We start from the raw sequence: 16,910 nt of genomic DNA, 5'->3' as shown, positions 1-16,910 counted from the left end.
AGAATCTTCCATTTCCTTTGCAGGCAGATATGTGTTCCTTGGGACTGGGGACGAACTCCTAGGTGCTCCCCGCATTGTATGGTAGTGACGTTAACTAGGGGAAGCCCTGTCTTGAAGAATGCGGAGGTCATTCTGCGAGCAGAAAACGCGTTCTACCATCTTGGCATGGATGGCAGCTCATAACATCCTCTGCCATTGTGTTTCCTGTAAACATTCATTTCCGGCAAATTCCTCGGCCTGGTACTGTTTGTATTATAACCACCTTGGCTGTGACCCAAGCCGTTTCAGGGTTTTTTTATTATTATTATTGGAGGGGAATGCAAACTAGCAAGCAGTCTTGTCAATGTATTGTTCACACGCAATAGTAAGTTATTGTAATACCCTATTCACGCACCGTTCATACATCACAGTGGAGTGATTACGGAAAAGTAACTGCCTGGGTGTCCTATCGGCCTGTCTCCAGGATCACTGTGCTTAATTTTCTCTCCCTCTCTCTTTTTTTTTTTTTACAATAAGTAATTGCCACTGTAGCTTCTTCCTCTTCCCAGTCACACATTGCTCTTGTACTTGAGAGGAGACTGTGCTGCAGCATCAAGCAGCTTCATTATTTTTTCTCTACATTGAGTCTAGAAACGTTGATCTTCCCGTGCTAAGGAAGGCAAGAGGCCTTCTTCCTGTTTTTCCAGGAGGACCAAGCCTTCCCTGCTATTTCTGCTCAGCCTCTTTCTCTCTTGGGGTTTGTGCGCCCTGGCGTGACAGACAGTCCCGCACTCGCCTCCCTTCCTCCCGCTGTGTCCCCTGGTCACTAGCCTTAGCCCCTTGGCAGACCCTCTGAGCGCCTCGCCTTCCTTTCAGCCTCATGGAAACATGAGACCATCAACCTTCCAGCTCTCCTGGACTCCTAGAAGTATTTTTTTCTTACCTCATTCAAATGCAGAGGTTTACATTGACATTGAAAGAAGAAGGGAGATGATTCTTCTTCCCACCGAAGGAAGCAAAAGTGGCAGAATTCTGGAGTGGTTTCTCCCACCAAATCAAGAAATGAAGACAGTGCCAGCGGAGGACTCAGATGGCCCCTCCCCCCCACACACACTCACTGTCAGAGACGGGCTCCCCCCAGGCTGCTCTGCTGCTACTCCCCAGCCCTCCCCCCTGGGCTGTCCCTGGTTGGGGACACTGAATCCGGCCCCAGGTGCTACCAGTCACGTCTCCACGGAAATGTCTCTTGGAGCTAAGGCTGTTGACTCATTAACAAATCTAACTGAAAACCCCCTGTGCCTCCGGAGCCCTTTGGCAGCTTGTGTCAGTAGGAATGTGGCAGGTGTTTTGCAGAGACAGCCGATGAGAATCCCGCGTGCCAGCTTCTGCCGGGGCGCACACCCTCCACGGCGGCGGCGAACTTTCCTCCGCTGGGTTTGTGGTTCTCACCGATAGACAGAAAATCTCACCGATGCTTGCCCTGGCCAGTGTGGCTCAGTGGGTTGGGCGTCGTCCTGCAAGTTGAAAGTTCGTGGGTTCAATTCCAGGTCAGGGCATACGCCTGGGTGGCGGGTTCAGCCCCCAGTCAGGGCACATGCAAGAGGCAACTGATCGATGTTTCCCTCTCTCACTGATGTTTCTCCCTGTCTCGTTCTCCCTCCCTTCCCCTCTGTCTAGAATCAGTAGAAGAAAAAGTAGTAAATAAACATCAGCTCCCTCAGAGGGACAAGCTAAGCGCTGCAAAGCGGTGACCAGTGGTGGGTCTGAGCCCCTAGCTTGGGCCGAGAGAGGAACTTCGTGATGCTCAGGAAGCAGGTGACCTGTATGAAGGGGAAAATCCCCATGTCCATCCTGAAACTCTAGGACGTCTTCTCCATCCCTGCTCCAGGCACAATTTATTTCCTTCTTTCCTCTCCGGGAAGTTAGGGAACTTGTATTGCAAGGCCATAAAACCTCTCGCAATCAGGTACAACACGAAAGGTAACAAGCCCTGTAGTCGCTCCCCGAGCCCCTTTTCAGGGGGAATTACTTGGAAGTATTTGGCAGGGTGATTTGGGGGCAATTTCCTCCCCGGCTTCCAGCCCATCCCCGCTTCTCTTCATAAACGATCGCCCACATTCTCTGTCTTTTTCCCCCAAAGTATTTAGGCCTGTGGACTGATCAGCAGGTAAAACATTCACACCTTCCTGTGTCCATCTTGCTGTCTCATGTCATTCATTTTTTCCCCTAGGACCTGCCCCATAATGCTCACGTTCACAGTCATGTCCCTTTTTTGTACCGGAGGAGGGCTTTTAGTTGCTCTGGGGTTTGTTTTTGCAAAATGCCCGTGTGCGAGGCTCAGTCCCCCCGGATTCCGGCAGCGTGAACGTGCTCAGCAGGCCGGCGTGTCCCACAGCTCACCGTTTTCTCAGGAACTGTGGTTCCCGTGGAAAAGGCTGGGACGGGGCCCCGTCCATTCCGGCCAGTTTGCTCTTTGATGGATGAGAAGCCAGTGTGTTTCCTGACGCCGTCTCTTCCGCTCCTGTGAAGCGGTGTAATCGGCCCAGGTGTGAAGGAGCTGGAAAAACAGCTGGAGTTATAAAAAAAAGAAGCCAATTGTGTTGGAATTCAGGTTTTAAAACCGGCCCTTACCTCAGTGATCACAGGTGAACAGCTGTGCCTACGTCCGCCTGTATTTTCATACCATAAATATCATATGCAGAGGAATTTATTTTTTTAAACTGGGAAGAAAAGCAAATTTGTAGGAAGCCAAGAAGCCAAGAATTCTGGAGGCCACTGCGGCTAAAGTAGCCTGTGAAAGGAAACCTCTGCCATCATACTGCTTCACATGTTCAGGGATCCTGTGGCCCTTTGAGTTAACTGAGGGACACTGCGCTGTTCCCTAAGCATAAGATTCCCCAACCTGGTTTCTGCTGGCATCGCCCAGAGAGAAGAATGGCTGGTATGTCCGCAAGCAACTCTTAGGTTCAAGGCCTGGGGCTTCAGGCTTCCTGTGTTTCTTTACTCCCCCCACCCGCGGCACCGTGTCTCATGAATTAACCACTGTAATGTCTCACTGCTGCTTTTTGCCTCACTTTGAAAAAACCTCTGTGTCTCATTATCTCAAGCAGACACCTTGTGACCCTGATTTTTTTCCCTTCTCAAAAAACGAAGATGCTCCGATTACCATCAGAAAATCCAGCAGCGGGGGAATTCTCTTTTATAAAAGGTGCAGACATCAGGACACTTTGGCACTGTAGACGTCTCATGGTTTATCGTCACCTTGCAGTGATGAAGGCTTCACTGGACTAAGCTGTTGGCTCTCAGGTCCCAGCAGAGAAAGAGGAGCAGACTGGTGAGGACCCAGAGACACCTGTCAGCTTCGGATTCCAGCATCTTGCCTGGCTGCGAAAACACCATCCCGGCCAGCCCTGGTTTTACACTGGCTCCCTCCCGCGGCGCCCTCCTGTCTCCAAAACCAGGTGCTCTGCAGAGTTCTTGTGGGTGAAGCTGTTATTTTCTTCTTTGCACTGAAGTGTCGCAGTTGTCATTGGATGCATGCCAAATACCTCCAGGGACACCCTGATGTGGTGATTCCGAGATGGAAAACAGATCCCAGCTCCTCCCTCAGGGCCGCTGGGTAAAACCGATCTTGGAGTTGAGCCATCAGCCCACCTCCCAGCAAGTAAACACCACGCTCCCTCCAGCCTGGGAACAATCGAAGCCCCAGGCTTGTCATCATTTGCTTCCTCGGTGGACACATTGACTGTCCTGTGTTGTTACAGCAAAACCAAAGTGGACAGTGTCGGGTGCTGTATAATGGTCATTGATTTTCCCTGAGCCGAAAGCAAAGTTTCACATGTAGCCTCAGAAACACTGGGGCTCTGCATGGAGGGTTCAGTCCAGCTTCCTGGAATCATACCCAAACTGAGATGGCACTGGGGACAGCTGGCACAGTAGCCGTCACGACTATTAGAAGCCAGCAGAACTCTGGGGGCAGGGGTTTGGATGGCTCTGTACTCCTGGTTCCTAGGATCACTGCTCCAAGCACGCTCGGGTCGACCTTGAAATGATGCTTGTGTACTCGATACTCGGACTCGCTGGCTTGTCCACCACTTCCCCGTGCTCTTGCAGGCCAGCCGAGGTGCACGTTCCGGCATCAAGAGTGAGCTTTCTCCCCACATCACCACCGAGCTCAGTTACAAAGTTGTCTCTTAGTCAACACTGGGGCAGCCCTTCCCAAACTGCCCCACGAGCGTGATCCACTGCTGGGACTCTTGCTAACAGAAGTTTCCCCTTCTGCACGTCTGGGGTGTGGCTTGAAGGTCTGCATTTTAACAGGCTCCCAGCAGATGGAAAGCTGATGGTTCAGGGGCTGGAAAGCAAGGATCTGGTGGAAAGTGAGGCCCGGACCAGATACCATGGCCAGTTGGTTCTCACTCTGGCTTCACCGATGGCTATGAGTTATCCACTCCAGCAGGCAGAGTCTCGCTTTTCCCAGCTCCCTACTGCAGTGACCTGAGGGGGGCGCTCTATACTCCAGGACTCGTTAGCATCCCCCGGGGAGCTTGGGAGACAGCCCAAGCCCAGGACCTGCCCCAGGCCAGAGCCTGTGTTAGACAAAGCTCCCCAGGGGATGATGATGGGCGGTAGCTGCTGCTGGGGATTGCAGCCACAGCCGGAGCGTGGGTGCCAAGCTGCGGCACACTGTGTATGGTGCACCCCGCCCCTGTAAGGGGGTCCCCAATGGTGTGTCATGGCTCAAATGAAACAGCAGTTTATTTTTGTGCAGCGGGGTTCACAACTGTGGGTCAGTTCCTGCCTCGCTTCCACGCACCCATCCGGGGGCATCAGAGCGCTGCCATCTTCCAGGTGTGGCTTCTGAGGACCCCCTGGCAGGTGTCTCCATTCTAGTGAGCCAGAGGCTGGGAGGGTTTCGTGGGTCGGGCCCGGGGGTAGGATTGGTCACTTCTGCTCACACTGCTTTAACCAGCACTTAGAGGAACAAGGGGCGCTAGCGATTCGGGCAGCTCTGCGCCCAGGAAGAAGAGGGGAACCGGCCTGTAGCAGGCCTCTGGCACTACCCCGTGGGGTAGATTGGGGTGCAGAGACTAAGGAGCAGCGGTTTCCTGCATGAAGAGTTAGTTCCCAGGGTGCTGCACGAACCTGTAGGAGACTAAGGATGGGAAGATCCCATCCAAGCACCCGGGCCCGTGCCTCAGAAGGATTAACAAGAAAAAAATAGAAGCTATAAGTTATAATGTTCTACATTCCTCTGTCTCCCCAGGATAATTTGTGTGAATATTCACAAGGCACATAGACTATATTTAAACCTCATTTTCCTCTCTGGCACAGAGCGAAGTATATAAATGGGTTAAGGGCTTCGATAAGGGATAGGTAATTCTCCACACGAAGCTTCTCCCCCACCTCCCCTCACCCTTCATTCAGAAAGTGAAAGCCTTCAGACAGCGACTCACCCACCTCTCCACCATCCTGGCTCCAGATCCACCCGTACCCGCGTCCAGGTCTACTGTCCCTGCACCTTCCTCCTGCACCTGTCGAAGGCCAGTCTGTTCACTCATGTCCATGTGACTGTTCGCCTTCTCGTGACTTCCTCTGTGCTCATGGCTCCTGAGTTCTGTTCCCACCGCAGATGTTTTCTCCAGCTGCCTGGCTGGCTCGGAGGTGGCTCTCACTGGCAGTGCAAACAAGACTGATGCAGAGCCAGACTCGGGACCACGCCCTCCCCACAGACAAAGGACACAAACCCCTTACCTGGTGAACGGCACCACCACCTACCCAGGTGCTAATGCCGGGAATCGGGGGCCATCCTTGATTCTTCCCTTGGATCTCGAATTGCATCTTCCAACAGATCCTGCTGCAGAAACTGAAGAGTCTAAAATATGTCCCATCACCCTCTCGGTTCTATTGGTGGCTGCCACTGTCCTGGCCCAAGCCACCGTGCTTCCTCGCCTGGTGGTGGCAGCAGCCACTTCCGTCCCTGCAGTCCGATCTCCGTACCGCAGCCAGAGCCGTCTTTGGAAAACGTGGCCGTGCCTGCTCTTCTATGATGACGTCCCTGCTTCTTGCCACGAGACCCAGGCATTGCCCACACACGGCCCCCGCCCCAGCTCCTCACCATGCCTCCAGCTTGCCTTCCCATGTCGTGCCCCGGGCCTGGGGCGTTCCTCCCAACACGGCCCTCGACCGGGTCCTTCCTAGTCTTCATCAGGTGTTTGTGTGCGCAGCCAGGGAAGTATCAGTGCTTCTCATCCATCTGTAGAGAAAGAACCAGTGGCTGGGGTTTTTATCTTCCAACACATTACAGACCATTAACTGTATAATCTTCCATAAAAATGGCTTATGGACAAAATAAAACAAGGAGACAGACATAGTGAAAGTCCCATTTTTTTATTATTTGACTCGAGAGTAGTAAAATTGGGTGTTAATAAACAGAAGTCAGAAACACCTCTGAATGTCGTGACATGGTCAAAATTGCAACAAGATGCTGTGAACAGCTCCTCTCGGCCCCTCTGTTAATGTCACTGTGGGCCCATAGTGCACTGTGGTCGCGGCGTCAGTCCTGGCGTGTGGGCCCGCTGGGCTGGGACGGCTCCAGATTTTGGTTCAAGGGCAACCTCCCCCCACAACAGCTCACTGAGATCCACCCTGGCACACGCACCCCCGACACTGTTAGCACAGCTGCTCTGCCCCCCATTGGTCTCTGTCATGGCCCAGAGACCTCGTGACCGAGTGCTGATCGAGCAGTTCTTGGTCTTGAAATTGGTCTGTCTCACAGCAGATGGTGATTTCTCGTGATTGTCTCTCTGGCTGCCATGCTACCCGTCGAAGATGCCCCTGGCGCCTGCCCATGCTGGGGCTTTGGGGAGGGGATGAGGAGGGAGCGGCTCTTTCTACCTGCTCTCAGGGAGCAATACCCGGCCCTCCAGCAGGGCAGCAGCAGTCTGAAACCCCCACTTGCCGCTGTGGAATGCGACCCGTAGTTCCAGGGTGGGGTTGGGGACGCGGGTGGGGCAACTGTGTGAGTCAGGGCTCTCCAGAGGCAGGAGATTAGACAGGTGATGGAGAGAGAATGAAAGAGGATTTCGGTTTTGGAGTCAAGAAAGGTTTATTCATCAAGAAGGCACCGAGAAGATGGGAGAGCTCTCGATGCCTTAAATCCCTTTTGATCGCTAGACTGAGTGTGGGCTTTGAGGGGTTGGGGGAAGAGGGATGTGGAAGCCTTGGAGGAGCAAGTATTAGGTGAAGGACTTCGGAGCTTGGCCATTTATGGTAAAGGGGCATCAACACCACATTGTCCCGGCTACGTCTGGCTACGGAAGGGATTCCGGGGTTAAGTTCCAGCTGCGTCCTGGCCCTCTGGTTGGGGGGGGTGGGTGAGACTTCGGCTCCGGGTGCAGCCGGAGGTCAAAGTTCTCTCCTCTGTGCGTGCTTGGCTGTGCGGCTTGCAGTTTCGGTCTGTTGTCCCTGAAAAAGCAGCTTGGCAGCTCGGCATCTTGTTCAAAGGCACAGGGACGTTTTGAGTTGGTTCTGTGGTTACACACCCTCCCTTTGTTGTTCTTTCCTCAACCTTGAGTGAACCAGGGCGACCGGGTTCGGGTTCAGTGAAGAGGGAGGAGTCTTACAGCCTCACACGCCCGCTTTCTCAGCGGTCCCTGAGCCTCGGAGGGGGCGTTCCGAGAGCTTGGTGTACGAGCAGAGACCACAGCAATGGCAGAGGTACCGTCTGCACGCCGGAGGCCCAGGGAAGCCAGGGGTGTGACCCAGTCAGAATCTGCAGGCTGGAGAACCAGGGGGCCGATGGCCGAGGCAGGAGAAGAGAGGGTCGAAGCTCCAGCAGTGAGGGCGGTTTCACCCTTCCCCTGTGAGCTGGAAACTGTGTCATCAGGGCTCTGGGGCAGGGGCGTGATGAGGCTCTCCTCTCGGAGGGTCTGAAACGCAGCCTGTCCGGGACTCATCAGCTCCCTCTTCTGTGCCGGAGCCACTGCTCCGGTGCTGCTAACGCAAAGCGGGGAGAGACGTGGAGGGATCGCGCTTTTCCACTTCGCCTGCATCAGGCTTCCCTCCAACTGCTTCACAGCGGGCACCAGGGCTGGTCACCTGCTCCGTGTTCACACAGTGGGCGTGGGGTCTGCGGGGCGCAGGAGAGAGGGGCGCTGAGCTCCGACCACACACTGGTGTGGGGACAGCATGGCTTTGTGTTTCCGGTGCCCCCCAAACACAAGGTGGCATTTGCTGCCTGACCCTGGGGTCCTTGGGACGCCCACTCCCGACCCGGACCCCGTGTCATGAACAGCTCGCACCGAAGAGGCTGGGAGTCCCCAGCAGAAATGGTCAGAGGCTGAGGGGTGGGCGTAGTGATTGGGTGGGAGGGGCAGCTGTGTGTCCCCATCAGGGCAGAGGGGCCGGGTTAACTGTGTCACAGGGAAGCCCCATCGATGGAGAGGGTGGTGCCGTCCAGCCCCCAGAAGCAGCCAGCCGGGTGGCAGAGGGTGCGGTGGGTGGCCCAGAGCCTCTGCCTGTAACCCACCTCCTGAGAGCTAGGGGCGTCCATCTCTGGGGAGGGTCCCGGTGCAGGAATGACCACGGAGCCAGTGTGCTCTGGAGGGGACATCTGGCCGGGGGGACACTTCTGACTGGACCAAGTTCTTGCTGAGGGGCAAGGAAAAAAAATCTACCCTGAGGCATGTCATTCAAGAGGCAGGGATCAGCACGGGGACACCTGGCCCAGGTCAGGGGTAGACCACAGGCATGCAGGATCCCAGGCACTGGGCAACCGCTTTCTTCCCCACACTGCCCAACAGCTCCACCTTGTGGTGGGAAGGGTGGGGGACACAGGTCCCCAACACCAGCCACAGTAGTACCTAATGGGCAGGCCACTTCCTTGGTGCCCTTCGCCCAGAAATCCTCACAGCACCTCTGGGTAGCGGGGTCTGTTCTCTCCGTGTGGCAGATGAGGAAACCAGTGATGGGGGGGTGGTAACTTCCCTGAGGTTATTCAGCCAGTGAGAGCAGAGCGGCCCCATCCCCTGGCGCCTGCCTCTCCAGCCACCACTCGGCATCGTGCCTGCTGGGCACACAGGGCTGGGCCTCGGGCTGGAGCTGAAGGCGAGGGACAGAGAGGTTCCAGGGGTGGGGGATTCTAGGGGCCTTGAACACATCCAGGAGCGTTTGGGGAGGGGCTGCTGGTGTTTCCCGGACCACCTGGGGATGTGGATACCCCCCGTGCTACACACAGTGTCCAGTGACCGCCCCACAGATGGAGCCACCACGTGCCCCAAATGCCACCGCACCCTGCGAGGGCCTCCTCAGGCTGAACCCTGGCCCCATAGAAGGGACACGGTGGAGTGTCTTCCCTCGGGACCAGTCTCCAGGGCTCTGAGGGGCACGCCTGCCTCTCTTACACTGGGCAGCAGTCACGCTGAACGGGGTCCAGTGTGCAGGGTCGGCCACAGAGCGGCCGGCCAGCCCTGGACCACGAGGTCAGAGGTCACTGTCCACAGCCCTTGCTGATCTCAGCCTGTGAAACTTCAGTGGTCCCTTGAAAAACCTTTCGGGGTTTTTCCCAGGGAGAGAACTAGAATCTTGGTATGGTGTTTTTTTCCCCACACTTTTTTTTTGCAGGAGGAATATCTGCCCTTTATTTTTCACACCTCAGAGTGGCAGCTGCTGCATTTTCTTTTCTCTTTAAATTTATTGATTTGAGAGGGAGGGAGGGAGAGAAAAAGAGAGATTTGTTGTCTCACTTATTGATGCACTCATTGGTTCGTTCTTGTATGTGCCATGACCAGGGATCGAACCTGCAACCTTGGCATATTGGGACGACACTCTAACCAACTGGCCTACTGGGCCACAGCTGCATTTTCTTTCCACACTGTGTTGATGTGCCCCTGCCCCAACACTCACCTTTCTCTCAATGAGCACCACACACGTCTCTGCTCCGCCATCAAGCAGGGAGCAGAGGGGACAGCGACAATGACCCCTTTCTGGCTAAGTCTCAGCCGAGCCTTCCTGGGACGCCAGTGTCCAGGCCCCGAGCCTCACCCACAACTGTCGCTAATCATTTCTAAGTGGCAGGAAACATTATTTAAAAACAGCGTTGCAGAAGGATTTCTGTTCACGCCGCCCTGCCTGGGTCTTCACGGCATTATTCTGCTCAGCACTAGCAACTGCTTGGGTCTGATTCACCGGTTGAACCCCAGGGGGTTCTGGGGTCAAGCGGCTGCACCCGGACCAGCCAGAAGTTCCAGGATCTTGGTTAGGGACATGGCCGGGGGATCTGGACAGTCCACAGCCACGGGAACAGGTGTGGGTAGCTGTTCCTTCCAGCAAATGTCTTGTCTGTAAATATCTCAGTTTTATTTACTACCTCGCCTGGCACAGAATGCCATGTATTATTCACGGAAGAGCGTAATGCTGCCCATTAAGCAGGCAGCCTCTTTGCGATGTAAAGGGAGCCTCTCTTTAACAGTGCGCTCGGTGAGGCCATGTGACAGCAGCCTGTGCTCAGAGTGTCACAGGCTCCCGTGAGAACACAGAAGCGGGGACTCTGTCTGGGGCAGCTGGCCGGCCTGGCGATGGGCGTGTGGGCAGGACTCTCAGGCGAACGGTCTCCTGACCCGATCTGTGCGCGGAGGGCTCCGTGCAGGGTGAGCGCGTGGTACTGAAACACTTATTCTTCCCCACAGGCCAAGTCTGTCCGCTGCCTCCGATGGTGAGCCACGGCGACTTCATCTGCCACCCGCGGCCTTGCGACCGCTACAACCACGGCACCGTCGTGGAGTTCTACTGCGACCCCGGCTACGGCCTCACCAGCGATTACAAGTACATCACCTGCCAGTACGGGGAGTGGTTTCCTTCCTACCAGGTCTACTGCATCAAGTCAGGTGAGCGCGGGCCTCGGCCTGCTGGGGGGCCCGGGGCCCACAGAACGGCACTGCTGGAGGTAAGACGTGCTTTTGCCTATAAAAACATAAGCCGTGGGCAACTATAAGTGCTTCCTAGTTAACAGTGAGTTCCCAGCAAACCAACCTCACCGCTGGCCTTGGGGCACCAGGGTAGTGGCCCCACGACAGAGACCTGAGCACCAGTGAGCTGCCCACCGGCCCCCCACTCACCCCGGTGTTCTCCAGGTGTGCCCGGGGCCACCCACCCGAGCAGTGGCATGGCTGCAGTCTCTCCCCCTGGGCACAGCGTGCGAGGGGAGCGCTCGTTGACGGGCACCTGGAGGCCCGCAGGCGGTCACGTGAACCAGCTGGAGGAGGCTGTGGAGGAGGTCTACAGGAATGTTCCTGAGCCAGGGGAGGGGTGGGGGAAGGGGCTTCAGCAGCCGCAGAGGTGACGTGTAAGACACAGGGCGGCTTGTGTCGAAAGGACAGGACCCTATTTTGGAAGGGTTGCCTTGCCCGCCTGGTACCTGGCAGACATGACCCCCACAGAGACATGGCCTTTCTGGCCTTCTGCGCCTGTCTTCACCCACAGTCTGTTCTGGATCACTCACAAAGGCCCTTAGCTCAGCTCCCCTGCCCCCATCTCCTGGCCCATCGCAGGACATGACTTCTGCAGGGGAGAGGGACCCCTCTTTCCTGCTCCGCCCCAGAAGCAGGCACTTACTTGGCCCCGGTTCTCACCCCGGTCTACAGTGTGAACCTGCAGGTCTGCCTTCAACCTGGCAGAGACCCCATGGGGGCGGATGTTAGCATGGCGGGATCCTGACGCCAGCATGCGGGGCAGAGATGAGCGGCTCCAGGGCCAGACTCCTGCAGCCCGTGGGCACGTGGGAACCTTCGAGCCGCCACAGTCTGGGAGCCTCATGATCCCCTTTGTTCTCTCTCTCCGCCCCCAACTCCCTCTCTCGGCAGAGCAAACGTGGCCCAGCACCCACGAGACCCTCCTGACCACGTGGAAGATCGTGGCGTTCACGGCCACCAGCGTACTGCTGGTGCTGCTGCTCGTCATTCTAGCCAGAATGTTCCAGACCAAGTTCAAGGCCCACTTCCCCCCCAGGTCAGTACCACCCACAGTGGCCGATCGGGCTCAGTGCAGCCGCCTAGAGCAGCAGAGAGAAGAGGGAGAGCGGGACCCTCGACGAGTGCGGAGCTGAGGGTCTCACGGAGAACACAGGGGGAGCTAAAGTTTCCTGGGACATTTTGGCGGTGTCTGGGAGTCAGAGCTCCAAGCTGGAGACAGACCTCCTTTCCCTCTTTGGCCCCCGCCCCTGCCCACCATGAGCCTGTGTCTCCTCTTCCCTGGGTGGACGTTCTCCGGGGGCACCTTGGGTGTGGGAGGGAAGCACAGACAGGGCTGCACGCTGTGCCTGTCCCCCAGGGCCGCCACGTCCGTTGCCACCTGCCTGCGTGTGGCCCTGGAGCTGTCCCCTGGGGCACCCAGTCCAGGGGAGGACAGGAACTATACAGGAGACACGGTGTGGCCCAGCAGAGGTGCAGGAACAGCAGGTGGCGATGAGAAGTCTCAGGAGGGGACACTGGATAGGATGTCACGACAGGGCTGCCCCTCCCTCTCGGCTGCACAGATGAGCTTGGCTTGGCCTCTTCATCCTCCCGGCCGTCATCCGCAAAGGGGAGACTGTCACGTTGTCACATTCCCTCACAGGCAGGTCCGGTCCCAGCACCTCCCAGCGCCACCAGCAGCCTTTGGGACAAAAACCTGCCCCCAGCCCTGCTGCTGGCAGGTCACACTGGTCAGGGCACCAAATGTCACAGGACAGGCGCCAGGCCTGTCCCTGAGAAGTCATCACTTCCTTGGATTCTGCAACCCTGTCCATCTTCTCTTTTAGGGACCTTATGCATCAGAAAAGGGCACTTGTTTTTTGCCCGCAGGGACAGCCCAACCCCCAGGGCGGCGCCCACCACCCCCTGGAAAGAGAGCACTGCCCAGTGGAGCAGGAGGCTGCCGTAAGCTCGGTGTGCCGCCACCTGCCTCCCTGGGCCCAGAGCATGTCGCTGCCGTGCATGGTGCCGGAGCGAAGCTTTGCTGACGTGCCGGAACCTTCTTTCCTCTTAAACCTGCACCCGCCCTCTCGGTCCTCAGCATTACTATTTATGAACCAAGGGACCATGCTCTCTCATTGAGCAATTACACTATCCAGAAAAAGGCCTGAGGATCACAGAGAGCTAAACCACACACTGTGATTCATGGCACACTGGAGTTTATTCCAGTGGCCCGGGGAGCTATTCTTCTACATCTGCTTGGAAGACAAGTTATATTGACTAAATATTAAGATTTTTTAAATCCTCACTGAGGATATGTTCATTGATTTGAGAGAGAGAGAGAGACATATTGATGTAAGAGAGAAACACCAGTTGGTTGCCTCCCACACACGCTCTGACTGGGGATAGAACCTGCAACTTTTCCATTTGTGGGGCGAGGCTCCAACCAGCTGAGCTACCCGGTCAGGCCTAGTCATGCATACTTTTTAAAAACCCTGACAATTGTTTCTCTGACAGTTGAGCTCCACCTGGGCTCAGCTCCACTGGGCTCAGATTGTGACAATGTGCGAAGGGGCAGCAGGGCCAAGAGCTGCACGGGAGCCACGTCAGGGCCCACCTACAGAGAGGGCAGACCGCGGGCCCAACTCCCAGCGTCCCTCTCGGCAGGCCGCACGCACGTAGCTCATGTTCAAGTGGCCGCTGGGTCAGCAGGTGGAGGTGAGGGTGTAACTTGAAGCAGGTGGTGAGATGGTGCTCAGAGCTCCCTGCTTGTTTCCTGTTGTTGCTTTTCTGTCTTGACGAAATATTAGTGATTTTTATGCCGTGACGGGAAGCAGAAAAGCATAAGAATCGCAGGGGCCAGCCTTTGCCTGTGGCACATAGGGTCCCAAGTTTCCTCTACTCTTAATGCTGTTTTTCTGTCACCATGAGGGACACCAGGGAGGCAAGCTGACACTTGGTTGGAATGGGCCACAAGGCCCCCTGCCCATGAAGTCACTGCCATAAGGCCAAGCCCAGAGGTCAGAGAGGGAGGCAGGAAGCATGAGGAGAGGGCAGAGAGGACAAGCTGGAGGGCACAAGACGGGACAAGAAACCCCCGCTCCCCTGAGCGGCAGTGATGGCAGCACCACCTGCCCCAGGTGGCCCAGGTGGGAGGTTGGTTCCTCCACGTCCCTGAGGGGCTCTGCTGTCCACCATGGGCCCTGAGCACCTCGGCTGTGGTGGGGTCCCCGGGTGGCTTCACCCCTGGGCTGGCATGTCACTCTGACACGTCAGCACCGCTTTTCCTCGCCCAGGGGGCCTCCCCGGAGTTCCAGCAGCGACCCCGACTTCGTGGTGGTGGACGGCGTGCCTGTCATGCTCCCGTCCTACGACGAGGCTGTGAGTGGCGGCGTGAGTGCCTTAGGCCCCGGGTACCTGGCCTCTGTGGGCCACGGCTGCCCCTTGCCAGTGGATGACCAGAGCCCTCCAGCATACCCCGGCTCAGGGGGCACGGACACAGGCCCGGGAGAGTCAGAAACCTGTGACAGCGCCTCGGGCTCCTCCGCGCTGCTCCAGAGCCTATGTGCATCTCCCACGTGCCAAGGGGGCCCCGCCTCTGAGCACCCTGACTCAGCTGCCCGCACGTCGGGGGAGGTGGCCTCCAGCAGCCCGGGCATCGACATCGCGGATGGTGAGTGTTTGCCCCGAGACCTGAGCACCCTGCACACCCCTCTGCACCCAGCATCTTCAAGGCAGCACGGCACGAAATCCATCTGTTTCCCTGTCACTCAGCTTAAACTGCTCCATGGGCAAGGCCAATTAGGAGGAGGAGGGCTCATCATCTCACAAGTGATGAGCCCATTAACTGAGATTTTAACAGGCACACAGGGCACTGAGCCATCTGCAGCAGAGGGGCTCCAGTAGCCTGCACTTGGTTTTCATGGCATCTTTATGATCCAGGTTGCTCATCTCATGTGTCCCTTCATTAGGCAGGACCTTTGCAAGGGGTGCCCAGCGCGGGAGTGACACTCAGGCAGGCCAGATGTGTGCAGAGGGGCCCAGCCCTGGAGAAGTCCCGGGTCCATGCAGGTTATTTTCACTGGGCGAGAAGTAGAACATGCATGTCTGCCTGTCATCGGAAGGGCAGACTGCAGCTCATGGTGAAGTAGGAAAAAGTGCATTCGACGAAATGGGGCTGTTTCCCTGGGCAGGGACTACCGGCTCCACTTTTCAAATGAAGACACTAATTCCAGCTCGTGGCAACAGTAAGTGGCAGTAATGATAAGGAAACAGGGGTCTCCTGGTCCCGGCCGAGCTCCTTTTGTGCAGCTCCTGCTGCCTCTCAGCCCGAGAATCTGTCACCTCTTGGCTTGTATGACCATGAGGGGCCATGGTTACAATCTAACATCTCCGTGTATATGAGCTGGGTCTGAGATCTCCCATCAAATAGGCGTTAGACAGAGGAGTCGGTGCGTTTGATTATTAACCGACAGGTGCAGCTGAGTCCAGGACTTGCAGGTGTTCTAACAGTTCGTAGTCACAGGCGGCGGCGGCGTTTCCGAGGGGCGTGCTGACCCATGCCCGTCTCTCCTTGCACAGAGATCCCTCTAATGGAAGAAGACCCGTAGCCAGGCGGGGCTCCGCGACGCTGCCGCCCCTCTGGGAACGGGGACCTTGTACCTTGGAGTGAGGCGTAGGAGGCCAGAGCATGGAGCCTGGGGGAGGTGTAGCCTTTGTCTCCGCAGGGACAGTGACTTACTCAGTCCATCACGGACTCAACAGTGGGTGGCAAACACGGACAAACTGCGGTGGCAGATGTTTTCAGCGGGACCTGAGGATTTGCCAAGACCCAGGGGAAACCCCCGTGTGGGCCTGGGGGGCCGGCGTCCGGCGCGTTTCGTGCTGTTCCACGTACGCGCCGCTGAACCCTGTGTCCCACTGACTTAAGTCATGAGTACTACCTGCCTCCTCCAAAAGCATGTTCACATTATGTAAATTTGCTTCCCAAGTCTGCTTCAAACTGTCTCCGGATTCCAAGTTGGGCTGGATCAGCCTGTGCGGAAAGTCTGGCCTCAGCTGCAGGGAGCGCAGCAGAGCGCCCCCTGGAGGCCCCCAGAGGGAAGGTTCTCCTACGACTATTGGGCGATCTTCCCCGACCTGGACGCTTGTACTCACGCAAAACTAAACACGGGGTGTGGCAGTCCCGGCGAGAAAGGAAAGACTCAGGCAGACTCTGCTTTCTGGAAACTTCTTCAAAAAGCAGAGCTCGTGTACTCTGTGCTGTCCTCTGGTGAAAGAGCGTGAGTATTTGTGTTCTTGGTCTGGCACCTGGATTTGCAGTGTTGGATAAATCCTGTGACTCCACACATGGTCAGAATGTGTTCTGCTACGTCTCACGGTGGAGAAAGTGGCCACAGTAATGCGCCGTGGCGGCATTTTAAAGAGGTGCCATGTGACAAGTGATCTCTGCGTCACCGGCCCTCCCCAGTGAGCTATCACGGATGTTGTTCTCACTTCCAAACTCAGCCATATTTTATTTCCCCAAACAGAAACTGTTTCTGTAAACACTCCCTCCTCCCAATAAAGTGTGAGGCTAGATTTATTTATTTTTCCCTTTTATTGTTGTCCTGCCAAGTCCACAGGCCGGCCTCGCAGCCCAAGGACGGCTCTGCCCTCCCACTTCTGGGTATGGTTTCTAAGAAAACGACGGATAAGAAAAGTTCTCCAAGTCCGGGAGGGGCTCTTCAGACACACGATGCTCCTTGGAGCTGCTTCTGTCCCTCCTCTGGGTTTGGGATGAGTGTAAACAGAACTCTGGCCCACACCATCGCTACGCTGCGAGAGCCGAGAAAGCTGGAGGTGTGACCAAATCCTGTTGTTTCCCGACTCAGACTGATTAAAAATGTGAGAGGAAATGTCAGTTCGAAGCGTGACTTTCATAGTGGAGTGGAGCCGGCTGAGCAGGGAGGGGCGGTGGCAGTGAACAGGGGTGACAGAGGT

General features: G+C 56.4%; 1 protein-coding gene across 1 annotated transcript in view; it reads left to right on the top strand.

Moving 5' to 3' along the window:
- SUSD4 (sushi domain containing 4) overlaps window positions 1–16,512 on the top strand; it is an 86,254-nt gene extending 69,742 nt beyond the window's left edge. Inside the window, exons 6-9 of the mRNA XM_037128329.2 lie at window positions 10,668–10,865; window positions 11,841–11,985; window positions 14,225–14,601; window positions 15,510–16,512. Of these exons, the coding sequence (XP_036984224.2) occupies window positions 10,668–10,865; window positions 11,841–11,985; window positions 14,225–14,601; window positions 15,510–15,538 (749 nt within the window). The 3' untranslated portion in view covers window positions 15,539–16,512. The remainder of the gene's footprint in view (window positions 1–10,667; window positions 10,866–11,840; window positions 11,986–14,224; window positions 14,602–15,509) is intronic.
- The last annotated feature ends 398 nt before the right edge of the window (window positions 16,513–16,910 follow it).

The sequence above is a fragment of the Artibeus jamaicensis genome, unplaced genomic scaffold, assembly GCF_021234435.1.
Source record: "Artibeus jamaicensis isolate MK-2021 breed Jamaican fruit bat unplaced genomic scaffold, CSHL_Jam_final scaffold_754, whole genome shotgun sequence".
Taxonomy (NCBI): Eukaryota; Metazoa; Chordata; class Mammalia; order Chiroptera; family Phyllostomidae; genus Artibeus; species Artibeus jamaicensis.
The sequence above is the reverse complement of the archived record's forward strand: the minus strand, read 5'-3'. Positions and strand labels throughout refer to the sequence as shown.